Source organism: Eleginops maclovinus, chromosome 6 (assembly GCF_036324505.1).
Source record: "Eleginops maclovinus isolate JMC-PN-2008 ecotype Puerto Natales chromosome 6, JC_Emac_rtc_rv5, whole genome shotgun sequence".
In the NCBI taxonomy this organism is placed as follows: domain Eukaryota; kingdom Metazoa; phylum Chordata; class Actinopteri; order Perciformes; family Eleginopidae; genus Eleginops; species Eleginops maclovinus.
The window spans coordinates 18,703,071-18,719,724 of record NC_086354.1 but is presented as its reverse complement, the minus strand read 5'-3'; the positions used below and the strand labels follow the sequence as shown (position 1 = coordinate 18,719,724).

The 16,654-nt window shown below is 39.3% G+C and overlaps 1 protein-coding gene across 2 annotated transcripts in view; it reads left to right on the top strand.

Annotated features, from left to right (window-relative positions):
* Positions 1 to 534: 534 nt before the first annotated feature.
* myripa (myosin VIIA and Rab interacting protein a) overlaps positions 535 to 16,654 on the top strand; it is a 22,406-nt gene continuing 6,286 nt past the window's right edge. For both annotated transcript variants that reach the window (XM_063886921.1, XM_063886922.1), the window contains exons 1-9: positions 535 to 771; positions 2,238 to 2,408; positions 8,834 to 9,055; positions 10,708 to 10,844; positions 13,627 to 13,707; positions 14,812 to 14,909; positions 15,640 to 15,720; positions 15,916 to 16,068; positions 16,432 to 16,558. In XM_063886921.1, the coding sequence (XP_063742991.1) occupies positions 2,299 to 2,408; positions 8,834 to 9,055; positions 10,708 to 10,844; positions 13,627 to 13,707; positions 14,812 to 14,909; positions 15,640 to 15,720; positions 15,916 to 16,068; positions 16,432 to 16,558 (1,009 nt within the window). In that variant the 5' untranslated portion in view covers positions 535 to 771; positions 2,238 to 2,298. The remainder of the gene's footprint in view (positions 772 to 2,237; positions 2,409 to 8,833; positions 9,056 to 10,707; positions 10,845 to 13,626; positions 13,708 to 14,811; positions 14,910 to 15,639; positions 15,721 to 15,915; positions 16,069 to 16,431; positions 16,559 to 16,654) is intronic.

Here is a 16,654-nt window from a genome sequence, read left to right as displayed (position 1 = left end):
AAATATGCACTGCAAATAAAAGTACCTCTAAATGTACCAAAGTAAACTTTCTCAGTTAGATCCCCCCGTACAGTATTTACATTACTCACTTGTAGTTCTCCAACTGACCACTAGTAGCCCTCAGTGTTTCGCGCCACCTGCTCCTCATTATCCAATCAGAGAGCTTCCTTCAGGCCCCCTCACTGTCTGAGCTCTTCAGCATTTATCCTTTTTCAAAAAACTGGATTTATTTTATCCTCAACTAAGCGATCTGTTGGACTGCTTGTGTTACACAGTTTTACAGTTATTCATGGAAGTCATGTGATGTAGTGAAATCTAAAAATCAAGACACAGGGCACAAAATTGCGTGAATGTGCCCGAAAAATCAACGTATTCTAACGTACAAACCTCCTCAAGAAATATAAATCAATTATCTTAATAGTCATTCTTTAAATGACATTATAAACATGTTTTCTGTCTGACTTGTTTTTCTCAATCTTGCATCACCTCCATGTCGCCTAATTCCTTGTTCCCAGCAGAGAAACTGTGGACCGGATCAGACTTTATCCTGGTTTTCCTTCAGAAACACGGACAGGCTGCACAGATCAGACCTGTCAAAACCTCTCCTCGACAAATGAAGCAGGAACAGTTGTATAAAAGACGACTTTAAAGACTTCATGCGACTTTGTATTTTAATCGTTTTTTGGCTTCACTTCACATAACTCACATGAGTGAACTGGAGGTGCCCCGGTGGTCAGTTTCACTCAGCCAGGAGAGCACACGCAGAGATCGGTGAGTTTACAATAGACATTAAAACAACTCCTGCTCAGAAATCACCATCAACAATTCAATATTTACATTTAAATAGTCTTTATTAATGGTTTTGATTTCATAATCTTTAAGAGTAATATTTGTTTAACATTCTAGTGACATAATTCACAAGATTTGATGCATAAGAAGTGCAATAAATACTGATTATCAGTTAAAACTGAGATAAACGGTGTAGCCTATCTTGTACTGGCACTGTCTGATCTCCCCATCCACAAGGGATTAACTGCAGTCTCTGATCTGATGTTTGCTTCAATCAGAGCAAAGTGTGTTCTACTTTATGTCTTACAGAGAGCGATTTGCTCCTGAGGAATGCTAATGCAGAAAACCCCAAATCCTGCTCGGTGTTAATTCCCCTGATTTATTTTAAGTGGCTTGTTGGACCTCCAAATGCGTTTGAAGTGCATATAGTTCTGTGGGCTATATAATATCCACCAGGAAGTTGAATATATGCATGAAATGTCAAGTTAAATTCATGTTATACAGCTTAAAGTGTGATATAATTGGTTATTTGTATTCACTCATACAGCAACCCAGTCTATTCCAGTTTTTCATTATGACTTTGAAGGGCACTTTAAAACAATAATAATATTTCAACACAATGTCTCTTTAACTGGTCAAGTTTAAAGCCTTTTATAAAAGAAAAACTTCATTTAAAATGTAGTTATTTCACAAAAGTACCTATACTGCCTCACAAAGGTAACCAAATTCTTTTTAGTTTTTTGTTCACCTCTATGGAAGAATTACTCAGATGTTTTACTGACTTTACTTTAGTGTCTGCATTTATACTTTTAGTTCATGCGTTACTGTGAACAGCACATTCATTTAGTAGCTGATACATGTAAGACTCATTTTTACTATTCATTGGGTTAGGTAGTTTGTGAATGTTACCAATAAAACCCTATTAAACAAAGTCCTGTCTCTATCGTTAATATTAAAAAAACATGTATCTGTTGATTCTCCCCCCTCCCCATTGCTCCCCGGGCGCTGCACGATAGCTGCCCACTGCTCCTAGTACTAGGATGGGTTAAATGCAGAGGACTAATTTCACTGTGTGTGCTCTGCTGTGTGCATGTATGTGACTAATAAAGAGGGTTTTATCCTCCGATTCTATCTATCTATCTATCTGTCTGTCTGTCTGTCTGTCTGTCTGTCTGTCTGTCTGTCTGTCTGTCTGTCTGTCTGTCTGTCTGTCTGTCTATTCTATGTTGAGTTATCTTAACCTGCAAAGCAACTACATGTGTTAAGTACTGTTGTGGACTAACATTTTAAATGATTTGGTAATTGTAGTGGAGTATAAAATATCAGGTAAGGAAATACTCAAGTAAAGTAAAAATATCTAATCTAATATCTTTCTCCACTGATTAAATACACTGTTATGTGCAATTGTTGACCATTAGCCCTTTGTTGTTTCTATTTATCTTCTTTAGATGATAACAACAAGTCTTCTGATTGGTTCGAGGGTTGAGTGACAGCTGGAGGTTTGTCAGGATGGGCCGGAAGTTGGATCTGTCTGGGCTGACGGACAACGAGGCGGAGCATGTGCTGCAGGTGGTGCAGAGGGACATGAGGCTGCGCAAGAAAGAGGAGGAGCGCCTCAGGTCAGATACTATACGATAATACTTTATTGTCAGATCAAGTCTAACATTTTTCTTGCATCACAGGGCCTTCATTTGCAACATCGAACAAGGAAAAATATTCAGACAAAATACATTTGAAAAAATATTAATATACTTTTACAATCACTGAAGACAATATGTTCAAGACCCGTACATTTGACCGGGGATTTAATCTTGTATTTAATTTCAGGATTGACTGGTGCACAAAAGAGTGCTCGAGTCTATCCTATCCTGTATTTCCAGTTTGATGGTAAGAACTCATATGCATTGTTCAGGACATGTTTGTTGGCCATCCTCACTACGTACTTATGGTAGAATGAATCATAAAGTTTCTCACTCGGTTGACATACAATCTTTAAGCAGTTTCTCAATTGGAGTAGACTTTAAAGTGATAGGCAAACACTTCCATATAGTCTTGCAACGTTCTGACCTCCATTGTGACTTTTAACACATGTAACAGTTCTCATTATACAGTGCTGTCTGCAACAATGAATACAACCATAGTTCCTTGCAGCCCTACTATGCTGTTTAGCTTTTAAGAATAAGACATTACATTATTTATTTCTACAATATTATACAATTGACATTGTGTGGGCCTTGCATTCGAGGCATTTTTGACATCTTTAAGGGTGTTTTCCTATCCTGTATGTCTACTCTGGTCAGGAAATGACCTCCCTTTCCTGTTTTACTTCAACAAACAAAGCATGTTTAGTCACAAAGACAGAATAAGATGCTAATAGTGTGCGGGAGTCAGAGGTACATAATAGTAGGAAATGATTGTCTGCTTGTTAAAAATAATAGTCATGTCATTTCCTCTTGAATCTTTTGCCTGCTCCTTGTGCTTTTTTTTCTTAATATGATACTATTTTCCTGCGTACTTAACCTTAACCATTTAGCCATCAGGGAACCCAATCAAAGATAACGCACTGGACCACTAATGAAAGATAAACTTAATGGTTGTTATTTCCTAAAGAGTTCCAACAGAGGAACGTGTGGAAAGTGTACTGAATTTCACCCTATGGGACATTCACTTACACTGCAAGTTCATGTGAGTATATTCATTTTTCTAGTGACGGATGCTGTTAAACTCTGACAAAATGAAAGTCAACTTTTAATGTCTCTTTGATGTAACTACTTATTGACATTGAAGAATGGGCATAGTGGCCATAAAACAGACCCGGCCTCTTTCCTTGGGGCACCAAGCCCAAAAGTTTGTCATATGTAAATAAAAACACATATTTCTTTTGCATAGTGTAAGTGCAGTCTGATTCCCTTAAGTTAATCTAAATATGATCAGCTTGTGAGCTGTAAACCCAAAATATGTTTTTCTTAGCTTTCTAAAAGTGCTCTTGACCGCTTACTTGTACCTAAGATAAGAGCAGTCTGAGAAAACAATGGTGCATCCAAGAACTCAAAGGGTTCTAACAACAAAAAAAAACATCATGAATTTGAACAAAAACGACAGGAAATAATTTCTTGTGTCATTTCCTGCATGAGGTCCGCTGACGGGCGATCATGTACGATTTCCAGATATCACATCTGATGGTAAACACTTCACGTCATGCAGGGTTTGCACTTCTTCCTCTTGTCGCTTAGTGAACACTGACTGCATACTGCTTTTCAATTTCTTTCTCTGATACTCTCTGTGATGAAATCCAGGAGCTGCTCTGAATGTCAAACAGCAAAGAGCGATAGCCAGGCGAGGGAAAACAGCATTGAAGATTACTTTATGTGGTTGTGGTTGTGGTTGTGGTTGCAAGACAGGGCATTCCTTCTTCTGCAGAGAGGAAGTCTGTCTGCTGACTGATAGCGGCATAATCTTGCAAAGGTGTGTGTGTGAAAGAGAACTGAAATATCATACAGCCATTTGTAACAGAACTCATATTATGCTAGATAAAATCTCCCCTCACTTGTTACGTGGTTGATGCAACAGTATACTTGCTGTAGGTAATTGTACTCTCATAAAAAAGCATATGCATGTGTCTGTCAACTGGGGGAGTCGTGAGCAGAGTAAAAGGTTTTCAAAACTGCAGTAAACATTTCATTTGTGTGGGTTATTTAACCTAATGACTTGAATAATCACACCTACTAAGTGCACACGCAAATTGTATTCATATTTAATAAACTGTGAGATGAGACAACAGCGTAACCATATAAACTTCAAAAAGGTAGCATCTTCTGTGAGGATTGATCTAGATATTAATGGGTTAATATGGTGAGAAGTCTCAAATGAAGTAAGCTCATTGAGTTATTCCCATTGTTGTTTTGATGGCTTTTATTGACACTTTCCATTGCAGAGTTTCCCTTTTTCAAAAGTCTTTCTGAATGTCACATCCAACCACAAACCAGGATGAAATCATTATTATTTTATTTACTAATTAAAATTATTATTATTATAAAAGTAAATATATGAAAAATAATAATTGTTGTTCTCGAGTGAGGGAACAATGGAGCGTGAGATGGGCCGGAGAATCGGAGCAGCGGGAGCGGTACTGCAGTCGCTTTACCGCACCGTTGTGACGAAAAGAGAGCTGAGCCAGAAGGCAAAGCTCTCTGTCTACCGGGCCATCTTCGTTCCTACCCTCACCTATGGTCATGAAGGATGGGTCATGACCGAAAGAACGAGATCGCGGATACAAGCGGCCGAAATGGGATTTCTCCGCAGGGTGACTGGCATCTCCCTTAGGGATAAGGTGAGAAGTTCAGTCATCCGGGAGGGACTCGGAGTAGAACCGCTGCTCCTTCGCGTTGAAAGGAGCCAGTTGAGGTGGTTCGGGCACCTAGTGAGGATGCCACCTGGGCGCCTCCCTAGGGAGGTGTTCCAGGCACGTCCAGCTGGGAAGAGACCGAGGGGTAGACCTAGGACCAGGTGGAGGGATTATATCTCTTCACTGGCCTGGGAGCGCCTTGGAATCCCCCAGTCAGAGCTGGTTGATGTGGCCAGGGAAAGGAAAGTTTGGGGCTCTCTGCTGGAGCTGTTACCTCCGCGACCCTGACGGAAAAGCGGGAGAAGATGGATGGATGGATGGATAATTGTTATTATTAATTTAAGTATTTCCATTTTTGATGCTTATGGAATATACTTTGCTATAAATAAATACAACACAATATTTCAATTACATTTATTTCCAAAAGAGAGAAAAAACTATATGAATAAAAACAACTTTAGAAGGATTACAATCTGGCCTAAATAAAATAGGGCCAATTAACAAAACAACCAATCAATAAAACAAATTATAAGAGCAAATGTCTCGCCAAAATGAATTTCAGCCTCAAATCAGGGGAATAAACAATCTTAACTATCCTCTTAAACCTATTCCTTTCATTAGCTCAATCAAATAATGGGTTGCCATTAGCAATCACAATAAATGACAGTCTCACAACGTGACAGCATCTGTTGAAGTCTTTAGACACAAGCAAAAATAAACACATTCACATAAATGCAGCTCACATAAGTGGACGTCCCTTCATCTTATTGGTTTGAAACAGAGTTTTTGTGAGGATTATTGCAGCTGACAGCTCGAGCCCCTCCTGTTTGTTCTCGTTTTCCGCCCGAAGATAGAAAGCTGCTTTAGACGAGGCTGTGTGAGGACGCAGCTTCTTTTCAGATAAACTGTACAGAGTGAGCGGATCAACATTTACAGCGTGTTTCAATCCTCTAAATTATTCAGATGGGAGTATAAGAGATGATAAATGACTGCTGTTGTTGTTGCATCTTCCTCTGTTGGCTTCACTTGCAGTCCTGCTGAGTTGTGTTTACACATGTGAATGGATGTTATTCTGTTCATGTTTATTTCTGCACGTTACTCTGCTACCCTCCTGGGCCTGAGTTATTAATACCGTCACTAATGGAGTGTGCTGCTGAAGTGAGAGGGCAGCCGGGCAGCTGAGGGTCACTGTCAAATATTTATAGTTTGGAAACTCCTTTCATCCCTGAATCACACACTTTGAATTTGGGATGTGCTGAATAGAAGAGATGAAGAAAATAAGACGGTCTCTTCAAGAAAGATAAGAAGCATTTGTGAAAGTCTTGGGACCCAATCTCAAGTATATGCAGAGAGTCTTTTCAGTTAATCCAACCTACTAATTTAATCTGGGGTGGTACAGTTTTAAAATAAAATGGATTTGAATCAGAATTCAATTGTTTGGCAATGCAAGATTTTATTTACATTTTTTGATTCCATTTTGCTTTGTTTCATGGAGTTCCTGATTTCACATTTTAAAAGGAACTTGTAATTCGTGCAAATGTTATATAATCCTGCAAAACCCACTCTTTAGTTTGTATAATGTATGAGAAGAAGAACACAATACTTTCTATGTCATGAAGTGTGAATCAATTCATCTCCAGCCATTTTGATTATCATTGATAAATTGTTAAGATTGTGTTTTAAGCAAATGTCAATTTTTGTCTCGCTGAAGTCTTCTTGTACAACATGTTTAGGTTTTTTTGTCTTTTGGGACTAATCATTTAAAGACATTAAAAGATGTAGACTAAGGTTTTAGGAAGTTACTAATTTCTGTCAAATCATAAACAATACTTTGACAGAAACGCACGTTAATCGGATCGAACGCTTAATGAGAATTAGTGAGATCCTCATTCTTAACTATTTCCATAATCACCTTTTTGTCATTATGGGACATTTTTACTTAACCACTTTTGAAGTAGTTGATTTATAGCATTTTTTTGTAACTGGATTATACTTCAATTCTCTATCTATTCATCAGGCTTCTTCTTTCCCACACAGCACTCAGCTAGTCACTTTAAAACATCCATATCAGGAAGCAAATTTCCTTGAACTGAATACCGTCTCTATTGAAGCTCTGCAAAAGGAAAGGAGGAATTCCTTGGAGGCCTTACATTCACAATTATAATCATTTAAAACTGAAAATAATTAAAACCCACAGTGGCTTTTTCTGCTGTCCTTGTGTTGTCAGTCTCCATCAGTCTGCAGCAGTAATCACCTATAAATGATTCAGTCGTGGCTGGTGCTCCTGCCGTCCTGATGGGAAAATAATGGATTTCTGTGACACTTTCCTTCCAGCGCTACTTACACCAGATCCAATTTGTCTTTCTTCTGCCTCCATCCATCTTGTTTCCCTACAGTAATGTTGTATTCTGTCACTATAAGCAGCTGTCTGACAGCGACTGTTCGAGTGTGTGTGGTTGTCGATTCTTTGCAGTTGTATTTCTCTGCCAAGCTGCATGCATGTAAAACTAGTATTATGATTCACAAAGAAATATTTAATTTTGCATATGGTTTGTGAGTTTTGCTGAAAAAACTGTTTTTTTAATATCAACATAGAAATCCAGTGGTGGAAGGAGTAGTCACTAAGTAACTAAAGTAAATACCAGTGTACTCAAAGTTAGTGAATTTAAAGTAGCAATGCCTTACATACTTTTATAGCCTAGTTTATGTTACAGCAAATTTAACAGCTTTTCCTAAAACTGTTATTTACCAATTAACACATTTCAAATGCTGCAGCTCAAACAACATAGAAGTAAACATAAAACAAAAAAGACATTTAAGTATTTTAATTTGTAATAAGAACAAAAGCTCCAGATCAGCCACTTTATGGCCCTTGTGGCCTTTTTTCCTTGTACAATAATAAACGTGTATAGTTCTCCACATTCATAGAAAAGCTCCTGCTGCTGCAGAGGAGAACACACTGATGTATTATTCAGCACGTCCTCCCGCTTCAACCTTTATATGAGCACAGCAGGTGACATTTAAATGAATGTGAAGTGAGAAATGCTTTGTTCAAATATTCAAACAAGACATTTATGGATAATAATTTGACTTTTAATAAGAGCTCTGACTGCGTTTCGCCACCTTGGAATGAATAATGTAAGTTAATATAAGGCAGATATAACCACCAACAAAAGTGGAGACTTTTAAAAACTGTTACGTATATTTAATTCAGATCTTTGTTCATATTTTTATTGCATTTCTTTTATATATTCATGTTTTTTTACAACACTGAATTTATCTTATATGTCTTTTTCAATCTTCATTTTCCTTTGTAATGATGATTAGAAAATAACTCAAATAACCAACATTTGAGGTTCACATTTGTACTTTGTGCCTCTACTGGGACATGTCTCCTTGCTTTAATGTTCAAAAAGCTCTTTATTTTTCTCATACTGTCTGTGCTGCAGCACCTCTTTTCACCCTCTGTCTGAAACCAGAGTCCAGTCCGCTCTGATTGGTTAGCTGGCCGGCTCTGTTGTGATTGGTCAACCGCTTAGTGGATCCACAGCCACACACATATTTAAATACTTAATAGTCTTTTCCGCTGTATCTCTCTCTCTCTCTCTCTCTCTCACACACACATTCCTGGTTTCACCATCATCCTCCCTCCACCCTCCACCCTCCCCGTCCTCTCTCTCTCCCCCCTCCCCCCTGCAGTGATCTGAAGCAGGAGCTGGATGAGGAGGGCAGTCGCTGCCTCCTGCTGTCACGGCAGAGTTGCTTCAACCGGCGCTGCTGCATCCGCTGCTGCGCGCCCTTCAACTTCCTTCTCAACCCCAAGCGCCCGTGCCACGACTGCCACTTCAACGTCTGCAAGGCCTGCTGCGTCTACAGCAAGCGGGACAAAACCTGGCTCTGCTCCGCCTGCCAGAAGAGCAGGTAGGTCAGGTGGTGAAGTAGAGTTAGTAGTGTGTGTCTTAGTATAAAGAGAATGTAGTGCAAGTGATGATTGTGTTATTGTTGGTAAATAGACTGCATTTATTTAGCTCTTTTCCAGTCTTTAGGACCCCTCAAAGTGCTTTTACCTTTACAAGTCAGCATTCACACACCAGAGGATGTCTTACAAGGGGCTACCTGCTCGAGGAAACTAACATTCACACACACCCACACACTGTTGGCCATACCATCAGGAGGAACTTGGGGTTAAGTATCTTGCACAAGGACACTTCGACATGACGACTTAATGGCTGGGGCTGAGATTTAACCACTGATCTTCTTCTGATTGGTAGACGACCACAGCACAGTCGCCCCTGTGGCGTAAGTGTTAGTATTTGTAATGTTTTTATTGTTAGTCCTGGTGTTAGAGGTGTTGGTGTTTGTGCGGATGGTTTGTGCGTACATGAGACTAGATTAAGGATGAGAGGGTGATGCTGACGTCAAAGGTTATTGAGGTCTTTTTCTGCTGCTGGAGAGATGGATTTGGCACTTATTACTCACAAGATACTCACTTAGATGGAGAGCAAGATAAAGCTGGTCCCTCAATATTTGTACTCGGTGCATAGATGCAATAGTAACATCATTGACAGGAAAATATCAATACATTATTATGACAATTGATTCATGTTATATGAGTTCTTCATGCAGAAAAAGCTCTTTAAATATGGACATTTTCTGGTTTGTGTCAAACTGAATACCTTTGTAGTGTTGTAGACCTTTAGAGACATTTTCATGGACATTGAGAAAGTTTTACTCTATATTTTTTCAAGCCAGAATGTAAAGAGACAAAATCAATTATAAAGAATTACACTACATTTAGCTGACACTTTTATCCAAGGTGACTTACAATAAGTGCAGTAAACCATTAGGATACAAATAAGAAGAGTGCAGATAAATATAAATAAGCCCTTGTGAGTGCTGGTGCATTAGTTTCAAATAGGCTAAACAGTTTAAGTGCTTTGTAAACAAATGTTTAACTTAATGGCCAAGGTACAAGCAAAAGAGGTGAGTTTTTAGTTCCCGACAGAAGATGTGTAGTCTTTCTGCGCCCCTGATGTCAATGGGGAATCTCAGCGGTCCTCTTCACGAAGAAGACAGATTCGTAAGGAGACATGGAAGTCAGACGTCAGTTTTCTGTACTTAACTGTTCTGTTTTAATGAGATGACACAAACACAGACTGCAGGAGTCATCTGAAGGTGTTTCACAACTGGATATTTCCTGTCAACACACTCACTGTTCACACACTCACAGTCCACACACTCACTGTCCCCACACTCCCGTCAGCTCATAAACACTGAGACAGCTGCACAGTGAACAGATGGTAACTCATTAAACGTGCTGACATGAATATCTCTGCAGCGCCCTACAGCTGCCATTCCTAATCATACACTTATATCATTTCATCTTAATAATAAATTAACACTTAAAGACATATAAATGACCACTAAAGCAACATATTCTGACACCTACCACTGTGGTTTAATTCACTGAGGCCGCTGTACAGGTAAGAAGGTGTATTAAATATCTTTTGAAAGGATCAGAATTACATACATTGATTGTATTTGACCTCTCTGTCTGGCTGTGTGTCTCTCAGGCTGTTGAAGACACAGTCTCTGGAGTGGTTCTACACTAATGTGAAGACGCGCTTCAAGAGGTTCGGCAGCGCCAAAGTGCTGAAGACTCTTTACAGGAAACACCTGGCGGAGCACAGCGTGCTTTCAGAGCTAACAGGTAAACCACTCTGTTTATTTGTGTTGTGGATAAAAACGTTGATGATATGAGTGAATTTGTCTTATGTGACGCATTTTAAAAGGCTTCATATATCCTGAATTTGACCCCTTTGGATCTTTTCTACGGGTGTAATCCCACATTGAAAGCTGTAAACAGATTACTGTAGAATCTACCCCTAGGATAAGTGATAGTGTGTTTCTATAAGGTAGTAGGTGTTTACCTATGTGCCTGATTTATTTTGTGTGTGTATATATCCATGTGTTTGATATCTCAAAGCTGTGTAGAACAGGAAATTGGGAAGAGAGAGCAACAGGATTAAGCTCTTGCTTGGCTTTTATCTCGAATAACTTCTGCAGATTATTATTTCTGCTGCCAGATTCCAAGTCTTTTTTTACATTTTGTTGGCTTCCTATTTCTTTGGTAGAGGTTATACAAATAATAATACTGCCACTATGGTACAGTATGAAATAATAAGTAAATATGGTATAATATATAAAGATATCTCAAAAATAGCAAAGCACATGAATAAATCAGTCCAACAGAGAGGCAAAGCTGGATTCACCCAAGCCTGAAAATGCTCTGGTAGTACTACACAGTGTCTTAAATAAGACCGTTCACCAGGCAGCATATTCTCCAACGTGACGGGTGAGAGTGGTGCAGCCAGAGGAGTGCATCTGCAGGCCATTGCTTCAGAGTCTCTGATCTGCTGCAACAGACGAGGGATTTCAGAGAATTATGAGTGATTGTGGAGGAAAGGTTGCCGACTGCAGAGGATGCAGAGCTGTGACCCCCGTGGGAGGAGGACTGATGTGGGCTGGCATCAGGCCACCGCTCAGCGTCTCATTCTGGTTTACTGTTTTCATTCTGCGCTCTCAAACGCACACTGTATCATACAATTTAATTTGTTTACGACTGACCCGCAAAGCAGTGTTTTCATCCAGCTGCCAAATGTGCATCTGCATAGTCTGACTCATCGAAGGCTGACCTTACTTTGCATAAAAACTATGTGATTTGCATGAAAAGCATCAGAATTAATAGAGCTGACATTTCGGAAAATAGCTGTGGGTAGAGCATCATTGTGTGAGATTTGTGTTGCAGCTCAGAGACAACAACAACAAAGTGACACTGAGGAAAAGACACATACAGAACAGACATAGTAGACGTTACTTGTTGCTTTTTTTGCGTGCAGTATTGAAGTATGGACATTGAGAACAATAAAGAAAGCTCTACAGCCATGCTTACGGATCTGTATGGTTGTACTTATACACATTAGTGCCTTTAGCAAAACTTTCATGTCAGAATGCCAACATGCTCACATTGCTTAACATGCAGATATAAGGTTTACCATGTCAACTATCTTAGTTTAGCATGTGAGCATGCTAACACTTGCTAATTGGCTCTGAACGCACAACACAACTGAGGCTGATAGGAATGCTTTTTTGGTTATAATCCAATACAACTTTTGATTTTATGATGGCAGATGGGAAGTTAATGGGTCAATAAAGCATATATAAATCAGTCTAAAGGGGCAAATGTCTGTATATATGAATGCATTTAAAATATTTCACCGAAAACCAGATGTGTGGTGTGGAGCAACAGGAAAACCGTCAGCGCGCTATGTATTCTAGGTACAATTCATGTCCGTAATGTTAAACATATATAAAAACTACAGACGTTGTGGCACAATTTGGGTTTAACATATTTTTTTGTAGGCTGACATTACATGCCAGGCTTTTGTTGATCATTTTTATTTTATTGAGGGATCGTTGGTCAGAATTAAAATGTTGTACTGTATCCTCAACGACCTTTTATAAATGTATGATGCACATCACATTAACACATTATGTCTAGCGTAAAAGTATACGTATAAATGTATTACAGGGATATAAAAACACTTTAGTATAAAACCTTCCTGAGAGTCTCATGGTGCCTTTAGGTTCACCGTGACCTTTTCTGCTCATGAGTCTTTTTCTTGCCCCTGTGCTGCGGCCAAATGTGTCCAGACTCATTAGCTGTTGCAACACAGATGTCCACACACACACACACACACACACACACACACACACACACACACACACACACACACACACACACACACACACACACACACACACACACACACACACACACACACACACATATATATTTATACCGGAGGTCACAGAAACACATTCCATGCTGCTGCCCATAAAACACGTCATTTTGTCTGCAGGATATCTCAGATCAGTGAACTCATGCTTGCCTGAAGAGTTTTCAGCAATGAAGAGACGAGTGCTCTAAAAAACAAATATATAAATAACGACAGTTCACATCGATTGGTGCAAATCCTCTCTCTGCCCGTTAAAATGATTGGAAGTGACCTTGTGTTCTCTACTTGACCTCTGAACCGGCACACAGATCAGGTCACTGGTAATACCATTTGTGAGGCCACGCTAATGCACTTGCATAACCACAAATGGCTGCATTGTTTAACGAAGGAGAAACTATCCATGGTGTGACAAACTTATAATGGCAGTATAATGACATGTAACAAACCAGAATAGAGACAGTAAAAAAGAAATGGACGAATTTAATTGAAAAAACATATTACATTCAGAGTCAACCAAAATCAAGCTTTCTTTTTCTATGTTTTATTCATCTGTGTGTGTGTGTGTGTGTGTGTGTGTGTGTGTGTGTGTGTGTGTGTGTGTGTGTGTGTGTGTGTGTGTGTGTGTGTGTGTGTGTGTGTGTGTGTGTGTGTGTGTGTGTGTGTGTGTGTGTGTGTGTGTGTGTGTGTGTGCAGAGGGCAGCGGCTACGAGGAGAGTATCTGCAATGAAGGCAGCATCAGTGGGAGCGACTCAGCCTTCTACAGACAAACTGGAGGTGCAGTATCTCGATATAATAGTAATTATGATGTATCAGGGCAAATATTGTAAATAAAGTCTCTATCTCACAGAATTTCTGAATTAAAGTAGAAGATGAATGAATAAATGAATCTGTACGGTGCATATAAAGCTACTTAGGAGGTAGTTAGCTTAGCTTAGCATGAAGACTGGAACAAAGGGAATCTGCTTAAAGGCCCTTTTTTATTACGTTTTTGTACAGATTTAAAAATATAAAGTATATCTTAACTAGTGAGCTTCAGAGGTTGTTGATGAATTTCGTTACGTTGAACAAAGACAGGCTGGCCGTTTTGCCTTATCAGACTAGGCGAAGCTAAGCCAACTAGCTACCTCTTCTTTACGTAAATTGAACGTCTCGTGTGACTCTCTGCAAGAAAAAAGCGGGAAAGGGGGCTTCCCAAAATGTTAAACAGTTTTGTTAAAACTGGATTTTGTCAGCCCAGAATACTGGGGTCATGTTATGACCTTTTCCATGTCAGTTTCTGTTAAATCATTGCGGTGAGCGTCATCTTTAGGGCTCGGGGCAGCTGCCCTACATGCCCAGTTGGTAATTTAGTCTCGTAACAGTGAGTGCTTAATTCCAACTCCATACTAGAGTCGCTGCAACTGACCCTCTGCTGCATTATTATTATCCAGTTCAAGGTTTTTCTGGGATCATTGTTATCCTCTCATGAGTCCATAAACTCATATTTGTTTCCAGCTGCGATGAATTGAAGGCTTTACAGCAGATGGAACAGTAGAGGGATGAATTTTGATTTGGCCTTTCTCGTAATCTTTAGACCATCTGTTCTGTTCTCTCGTTTGCTGACCTGCTGTGGTTATACTTTTCCCAGTTCACTGCTCTAAAAGGATAAGTGACTGCAATCATGAATGAGAAGCTGGAGCGGCCTGATAGTCACGTACTGTATCTGTCCATAGAGCCTCAGTCACATGAAAGTGATCAAGATAACAGATTAGCAGCAAACGACTTCAAAACAGAAGCAATAAATGATGCAATTACTATTATTACATTGATATCAGATACAACAACCAAAAAAGTGAATATTGAGATTAGTGAATGATTATGAATGTTTCTTGTGTTCAGAGCACAGCATGGCAGAGACCCTCACTGTGGCCTTGCGGGTGGCAGAGGAGGCGATAGACGAGGCCATTTCCAAGGCTGAGTTCGACACTGCCAGTCAGGTTATTTACGTTGTTCACATATTATAAATAATCTGAGATGTTCTTAGATTGCATATCAACACACTGCCTTGCACTTTGTGTTGCATAAACTTGTTTAGCTTCTATTTTTTCCAAACTGTGTACTATAATAATCGTGTGTATTATTTTTACCCAGTAATGTATTGTAGATGCTGCAGTATGTTATTTTTGATCCATGTACTTTGATGAGTATCCCCTGCAGTCCTATGATCATGTTCCTCCTTAATCTGACACCTCTGCTTTTTCGCTTTTTTGGATCAAAGTTTAAATCAGATGATGGAAAACAATCAGGATGACGCTGCAATCCAAATGACAGTTTAACACTCCAGTGTAAAATAACCTCTGGGCCATTGTAAGGCCAACAAAAAACGTTATAAAGTGCAATAAGTCTTGCTGCCGTGGTTCATAATATCTCCTGATATTTTTGCTAAAGCATGTCAGCAACTTCTACAAATCTTTATAACTCGATAACTATCTGCAAGTTAAAGTACATTTCTGTTTCTGCAGCCACTTTCTAACACACTACCGTATGTGTGAGAGATTTGCTCCCCTCTAATCTGTTAAAGTATCCCAAAGCTTTTGAACTGAGTACAGCAAATATGTACTGTATATTTAGAGCGTACGTTTAGAGGCGTAATCAGCTTATGGTGTGTATGTGTGTGTGTGTGGTGAATAGCTTTCTAATTTGTTTGTGTGTTTGTTTGTTTACCAGGAGAAGCAGAATGAGGCTCTGTACCTGCGGGAGCACCGAGGACAGCTCATTGAAGAACTGTCCAAAACTATTGTGCAGAAAGTAAGAAAGGGAACAGATTTTGCCAGGTTTATAGTGTATGTTGATTCACTGTGTTTAAAAATCCATTGCGTAATACTCAAATGTGAGTCATCTGTTTTGCTTCTACGAACATATTGAAAGAAAATCAGCTGATGTTTGATGTCTGCATTTGAACTCAGAAATCTGCAGTACTTATCATGTGCCCGTGTCTCTCAGATTATTAGTAGGAGAAACACTTTGGCTGAGATGAGGGCAGAATACGACCAGGTTTGGCCAATTGAACACACCACTGACCTTCATCACCCTCATCATCATCAGCCCGACTGTGATCAAGCCTGCAGCTCCATTAAACACCAATCAGGCCTCTGGGTAAAAACATCTCACTTCAGTTTTACTGTGCAGTAAATGAAGAAGGGAAATTGTATTTTAGTTATTATTAAAGATTATCAGAAGGTTTGATTTTAAGGTTCATTGTAAGCCGTTTAATATAGCACAAAAGTATTTGATAAGTAACACATCAATGCACAAGTTTTTACAAACTGAAAATAATGTCACACATCTCAAGTGAGAAAGAATGATGTATGTTTATCTGAACACGATTTCAATTCTACAGAATGTTCTCATTGTGTGGTGACATCTGCTGGTTAAAATTGTCAACGGGCTCTATTAACTTCACCTTATTGCACACTTCCAGTGAGACAATAACTTTTATTTTCCTCCCTCTCCTCTCAGAGGTCACACTCTGCTTTCTCCCTGCTGGACAATAACCCTGCAGGTCAAATACAAAACTCTCAGTCGCTGAAGAAGGACGGAGGCACTCTGTCGACCTGGAAGAGTGTCGACCGGCTGGACAACGCTGGTGAGAAACACACCATGCATCCTTTTTGATTAGGTTATTTAGTTATTTAACATAAATTACTTTCAAAAATGTTTTTTCTGCATAATGTGTGTGCGC